The 7,713-nt window shown below is 44.4% G+C and overlaps 1 protein-coding gene across 1 annotated transcript in view; it reads right to left on the bottom strand.

The window, feature by feature from the left end:
- The window catches only part of SZT2 (SZT2 subunit of KICSTOR complex), a gene marked incomplete in the record, with an annotated part of 250,239 nt that overhangs the window by 103,670 nt on the left and 138,856 nt on the right, over window positions 1–7,713 (bottom strand). The window contains 1 exon segment of the mRNA XM_073593915.1: window positions 546–615. Within this exon segment, the coding sequence (XP_073450016.1) occupies window positions 546–615 (70 nt within the window).

The raw sequence follows: 7,713 nt of genomic DNA, 5'->3' as shown, positions 1-7,713 counted from the left end.
TGTAGAAGAAATAGAATACTGAAGGCTTTACTATGCAACAGACTGATTGGTTGGATGGATTTTTGACTCCTTTAGTCTCTACTACACGCTCTATACTACTATACTGTATAGCAGCATATAAAAGACACACACACACACACACAAGACACACACACACACACAAGACACACACACACACACACACCAGACACACACACACACACACACACCAGACACACACACACACACACACACCAGACACACACACACACACACACACCAGACACACACACACACACACACACACACAAGACACACACACACATAAGACACACACACACACACATAAGACACACACACACACACATAAGACACACACACACACAAGACACACACACATAAGACACACACACACACACATAAGACACACACACACATAAGACACACACACACACACACATAAGACACACACACACATAAGACACACACACACATAAGACACACATAAGACACACACACACACACACATAAGACACACACTCAGACTGTGACCTGGCTCACCTAAATGGTCAGAGTCCATGCTGCCATGACTGGACACGAAGCTCTGCACACGACTGGGACGCTGGCGGGATCCTGCTAGGAAGAAAAGGAACAAAGCTATATAAAATATAGACATACAAAGTAGCAAAGCCAAAAACCTAAGTATATGTGTTAGAAATGAAAGGCTAAGGCCCCTTTCACACTTGTGCGACTTGTCCTGCGACTTGGGACTGCAAAGTCGCATGACAAGTCGTTCCCCATAACTTCCAATGATAACCATTCATATATGTGCGACTCCAATTCGTGCCGACTTCAAAGTAGTCCCTGCACTACTTTGGTATGCCTTTCATGCGGGTTGAGGACCACAGACCTCAAGTTTACACGGGCATTCCCTGAAATGGCGGCAAAAATCGCAAAATCATGGTAAAATCGTTCCCTTTTGAGATATGTAACATGTTCCTCCTGTAAGGGCCAGTTCACACCAGATGCAGTTCCGTGCGTTTTTTTTTCTGCACAAAATGCATGCATAGTGTTTTCCATGTATTCCAATGGCTCTAGTCCAAGCCATGCAGTCAGTTTCTGGTCAGATGAAGAAACAATGTTTCTTTTAATATTAATGTTTCAGCGGCGGAGCAATGTTGTTAATAAACATTGCCGGCTGCTTATTTTTTTTTTGGCAACTCCAATTACAGGACTTATTTAACACTTCAGCTGTCAACAGAGGAGACCCCACTGACAGCTCAAAAGAACCGATCCTGAAAGTATCGCTTTTAAGTATTGGTGCATTTACCGATACTTGTACAAATACTCGGTATCGGCACCAATACTAGTATCGGCACCACCCTAGTCTGCAGGATCCTGACATTGCACCCGTGATCTGCTGATCCTGAGTGCAATGCTTTACAGGCTCCAGAGTATTAAAAAGAAAAAAAATTAAATGCACATTTTTTTTCCTGCACCTTTTATTATTTTTTTCATAAAAAGGTGAATTTATCCTTTAACACAGCAGAATCTACAAATCTTTTTATGAGACATCGCAATCATGTGACTTACAGCCGCATTAAACCAAAAATGTCATATACTACAGCTTAGCAATCTTTAGATGTGGTGGCTGCGGGTTGAATTTCCAAAGAATTTTCTTTCGAAATCTCATCTAATGCTGGCCATACACTATACGAAAAATCAGCCGAACCCATTTTCCAAAAATGAACATTCAGAAGTGAGAGCAAACGATATCGCCATCATGTAACGACCGATAAATCGTCCAGTGGACATAAATGAATGCATTTTTTGTTTGTTTATTACATATACTTAGTGCAGACAGTTCGGACGGGAAACACATGACCCTTTCAATTTATCGTTTGTTCGGCAGAAAATTTCCAAACTTGTTCTTTGTTTTTTCGGCTCAAAAACGTCCCAACCGATTATCGATTTTGTGCCCATTAACTGCCCGAAAAACGAACAAACTGGCCAGACGACCGAATTTCGGACGATTTTTCCTATAGTGTATGGCCAGCATTAGAATTTTCGTCCGGATTTCGCACCATTGGAGGGCTGCAACAACAGCCGACTTTCGTGCGGCCATCGAATTCGAGTAAATCGGGCCTAAAGTCTTCTTTATTTGGGCCCCCCCCCCCATCTGTTTTCACATGGTGATCTGGCCAGTTACACAACCTCCTGTATTAGAGACCCCCACTCTGGATGAAGGCACACAGGGGGCACCTTTGGATGGCAGAATTGTCAGTCTTGAGGGGGGGGGTGAGTGTTAGATGTACTAGCAGATTTAGATACACTAACAAATTGAAGCCAAACTCCAACTCAGGCTGCAATTACAGCAACTGTTTTTTTTTTTGTGTGTTTTTTTTCCTCCCTTTTGGGATAAAGGTTTAACAAGAATAAATAAAAGCTGATCATTGTAAGCACCCCTATATCAGGGGTAAATGGTTTGCCTCAACCCAGCAGCTGCTACATTTGGAGGAGAGCTTGTTCTTTATAAAAAAGCAACAGACTTACTGGCCAGAACACCAGATGAAAATGGAAAGAAAACCTAAAAAAAAAAAAAAAAAAAAAAAAAAGAAAAAGGAAAACTAAATGCAGCCACCCCTTCTAAATAATTGGTAAGCAGGAATATAATAAATGTTTGCTTTTGGGTTTAATACAACTTTACAGCTTCACTCCGAATGTGTTACTTTAAATGCTTCCGGACCAGCCGCCGCAGATATACTGCGGCAGGTTGGCTCCCCTGCGCGAAACCACGTAGCTATACATCGTCTCGCGGGGTCCGGATAGCAGCCGTGCGTGCGCGCCCGCTGCACGGCGGGGGTGCCGATGCCCGTGGCCGACGGTCGCAATGAACGCTGGCCACAAGCGATCGTGACCAGGAGAGTCAGAACAGGGACACGAGTGTATCCAAACGCACACTTCCCTGTTCTGACAGGAGTGACAGATCGTGTGTTCCTATTAGCTAGGAACAACGATCCGTCATCTCCTCTAGGTCAGTCCCCTCCCCCTTCAGTTAGAATCACCTCGCAGGCAACACACTTAACCCCTTGATCGCCCCCTAGTGTTAACCCCTTCACTGCCAGTGACATTTTTACAGTAATCAATGCATTTTTAATCGCACTGATGGCTGTATAAATGGGCCCAAAAATGTGTTAAAATTGTCCGATGTGTCCGCCATAGTGTCGCAGTCATGATAAAAATCGCAGATCGCTGCCATTACTAGTAAAAAAATAAAAAACTGATAATAAAAATGCTATAAATCTATCCCCTATTTTGTAGACGCTATAACTCAATATACAGTAATGAGCAGGGCCCTCTGATTCCTCCTGTATTGAATTGTATTGTACTTGTACTGTCCTCCCTAATGTTGTAAAGCGCTGCGTAAACTGTTGGCACTATATAAATCTTGTATAATAATAATAATAATAATAATAATAATATACGCTTATTGCGATTTTTTTTTTTAACCAAAAATATGTAGAAGAATATATATATCGGCCTAAACTGAGAAAAAAAGTAGCTTTTTTAAAAATAAAAAAATGGGGATATTTATTACAGCAAAAAGTACAAAATATTGTGTTTTTTTCAAAATTGTTGCTCTTTTTTTTGTTTATAGCGAAAAAAATAAAAAACCGCAGGGGCCATCAAATACCACCAAAAGAAAGCCATTTGTGGGGAAAAAAAAAGGACGTCAATTTTGTTTGGGTACAGCATCGCACGACCGCGCAATTGTCAGTTAAAGCGACGCAGCGCCGAATCGCAAAAAAACGCTCTGGTCAGGAAGGGGGTAAAATCTTCCGGGGATGAAGTGGTTAAATAGTTCAAGCTGACCCAAACAAACTCTTTTTTCCCTCCCCCAGGATACGTGTTGCTGTCAGTGCTGTATAAACTTTACGGAACATCATCAGCTACACACAGCATACAGGACTGTGTTCTGGCAGCCATGCGCACCATTGTTTTCTGGGCAGTACTACGGGTACAAACAACAACAAACATACGCATATGGGGTATCACTGCAATCATCAGGCACAGGAGAATTTAATTTGTGTTATTCTTTGGCGGTAGGTTATGGTAGTAGCAATAAATATACAGCTAAATTGAAAAAAAAGGATTTTTTTTTATTATTATTATTTTGGGCCAGTTTTCCTTTGATAAAAAAAAAAAAAAAAAAAAAAAAATCAGGAGATATCCATAACTATTTACCACCAAACGAAAGCCCAATTTGTCCTGAAAAAAAAACGCAGTATAATCCACGTAGATGCACAGTGTAGATATGTACGGTTTTACTAACACATTTACTAAGCAAAATTGTGCTTAGGCATTTAGATGTGTTTTCCCCTTAGACACGAAGGGGGTTAAGAAGCTGGCAGAGGAGGGGGCGTGGCCAAGATGGCGATCTGAGAGGAAGCAGGTCTTAGAGCTCTGCTGGAGATCCGTTATTCTATCCTATCTCCTGGCTGTTTTTCTCATCACAAAGCAGTTCGACCAGCTCCGGATGCCATACAAAACAAGGCACAGGGGGAAGAAGCTTCGTTTTCCACCGGGCGAGGAAGTAACAGCCCCGCAAGTGTCTCCCCACGTGCAAACATCCCCTGGACGTGCAAGGAACATGGCGTCCCAGACGGACATGGAGGAGCAGTCGGATGTGCAGCGACTTGGTTTTCAGGAGGTGATGGCCGCGATAGCTACATGCCAAACTGCCCTGACTAATAAAATTGAGGCTGTACAACTTGATGTTAGCCTCATCCGACAGGACTTTGACAAGCTCCGTGCTCGGGTGTCGGAAGCGGAGCAGCGTGTGGGGCTGACGGAAGACACAGTCACAGAGCACACAGCGTCGATCCGAACCTTACAAACGAAGGTCAGAGTGCTGGAATACAAGGTCGACGACACAGAGAATAGGAACAGGAGGAATAACCTCCGCCTCGTGGGTATGCCGGAGGGTGCGGAGGGGAAAAATCCCACGATCTTTGTTGAAGAGGTTCTGAGAGAATTACTGCCGGCGGCGCAGCTTTCGCCTTACTTCACGGTAGAACGCGCTCACAGGATCCCTCCAGTCCCGGGACCACCAGGATCTAACCCCCGCACTCTAATCTTTCGGTTACTTAATTTTAGGGAGGACGAGATACTCTGTGCAGCTCGCAGAGCGGGCGAGTTCAAATATCAGAATGCCACCCTGATGTTTTTTCCTGACTTCTCACTGGAAACACAAAAATTGCATAGGTCATTTGACCAGATCAAAGTGGGGCTATGGGCGCGAAATATCAAGTATAGTATCTTATTCCCTGCTAAGCTGAGGGTTCAGGATGGTGAAACAGTTAAATTCTTTACCACGCCTCGTGATGCTGCCGTGTGGCTGGATTCTTTACCTCCACACCGTTAAGAGTAACTTTCAAGATCGCCTGCCTTATGCTTAAGCAAGTTACAATACATCTGTGGCCTCGGGTTTTTATTTTCTATTTTTTTCCTTTTGGTTTTTGATACGGCCCAATCGTTGTTTTTTTAAATGGACGGGGACCGGGGCCTGGCACATCCCGGTCATACAAAAGTTTACAGTACTGGAAATTTTCTGTGAAATGTGTTGTGCAGGGGGAAGCAGAGGGGTCACTCCCTTACAAGCCGAATGCCAGTAAATGCACGGTTTCAGCTCAGCCACCCTGTCCTTGAGCAAGGAATTTGGACAATAGAAATGGATCAGTGGTATTTGGGTTAATGTACTTTGGATTGCTGCCACGTGACTGTAACCATTACCCCTGCTCAGCCATGCATAACTTTCAAGCATTCTTGACATATGCTCATGCAAGAAATCTCGCCTCTGCGTTCTTTCATTTTTTTGTTTTTTACCTTTTTTCCTTTTGGTTCTGGACACTGCCTAATAGTTTTTCGTTAAACTGATGGAAATCTATGCTCAGTATGCTAACTGGCCCTACATAAATCCATAGCTCTGACCCTTTTACATGCAACCTGTCATATAGGGGAATGCAGTGGAGACACCCCCTTTCACAGGCCAACTGCCAAGCAATTAGCAGATGCAGTGCATTAATCCTATCACTGTGCAGGAACTGGGTCCTTAAACATGGACTGATGGCAACTACATGCCCGGATGTTTCTTTTTTTTTTGCAGGGACAAACTGTGGTGTGTACCTCAATGGCTAAGCTGAGCGATACCCCGGGACCGCTATTGGAGTAGTATAGACTTCACCAATAAAATACTCTCCTTATGGATTGGAGGTACTACATAATATGGATGACCTGCTCGGCCCTGCGCCCTTCTCAAGTCAGGACGGGGAGGTTGGCCCCCCTGGTGCTGAAAGTATCGGCTGTCGGGGGGGGAGTGGTTCCCCGATACAAATGTCCGGGGTCTGCTGAGCTACGGTAACCCAGGAACTAGAATACTCTGATTCCAGTAATGACTCATGTGACAACCCATAGGTTTAGTTGTACTAGGAGGCACATTGTGGGTATTAGTCCGGTTACTGCTACTGAGGGCAGGTGTACCTGCGATTATCGGGATGGCATACCTTACTGTGCCCGAAGTTCATGTATATGTTAATGGTTAATTTTTATTATTTTATGAAGATCGTTTAGTAACTAAGATATGTACCCCTGGGTTTCCCAGGAGATAAGCTATGCAATATGATCCAGCAACTCTGTTGCCTTGTCAGGTAACACTCCACGCTACAAGTGCTCGCCCTCTTGTAAGTTAAGATGTTGGGGGTTCAGGGTATGAAACATCCTCGGTTCTGGAGGGGGATGTGGGGAGGGGGGGGGGAAGGGAATATCTGCCGTTGCAGAATGTTAAAGTTGCTAAGTTTCTCAGTTCTAAAAAGGAGTGGCTCAATTGTGGGTGGAGTGGTACTGATTCACACATACATTATATGCACGTAAACAACTCATACAAAGCCTCCTTAGGCGTAAGGGGGGCAGTGAGATTGATCAAATGTTTATATATTGGGGGTTGGTTGGGGGGAGGGTGGGACGTGCGGATCCTGCTTACACAGTTGCATATGAGAGGTGATGGCTGAGCTATCTATTATATCCTGGAATGTCCGGGGATTAAACTCAGCCACAAAAAGGACGCTGGTTTTTAAATACCTGCAAAAGTACAACCCCTGTATACTTCAGGAGACCCATTTGATAGGCAGGCGTGTCTTGGGACTCCAGAGGGCATGGGTGGGAGTTCATCACCACTCTACCTACTCAAACTATGCAAGGGGTGTGAGCATTTTGATCCGCAGGTCCCTACCTCTGCAGATTTTGGATGTTAAGACTGACCCGGGGGGCAGATGTGTTATTATTAATGCTTCACTCTATGATAGAGGAATGGTGCTGGTAGGTCTATATCTTCCACCTCCGGCTGAGGCACAATTGCTAAATGACATCATGCAATTGGTAATGGGATTCAATGTACCAGAAGTTTTTATTTTTGGCGGCTTTAATATGGTTCCATCACAGGATCTGGACAGACTACACATGGTGACCCGCACTACATCGGCCCTGGGGGGATGGGCTGACACGTTTGCGCTGACGTGTGGCGTCACTTTCACCCAAATAAGAGAGAATACACGTGTCACTCGACATCATATCGGGCACTCTCACGCATAGATCTTGTATATGCATCACCTGGGGCATTGCGTTGGGTAGGGGCAGTGGAACATTTGCCCCGTGGCATTTCAGACCATGCCCCTGTAT

This window comes from Aquarana catesbeiana, linkage group LG07 (genome assembly GCF_042186555.1).
Source record: "Aquarana catesbeiana isolate 2022-GZ linkage group LG07, ASM4218655v1, whole genome shotgun sequence".
Lineage (NCBI taxonomy): Eukaryota > Metazoa > Chordata > Amphibia > Anura > Ranidae > Aquarana > Aquarana catesbeiana.
Note: the sequence above shows the minus strand (reverse complement) of the source record. Positions and strands in the feature narration are given on the sequence as shown.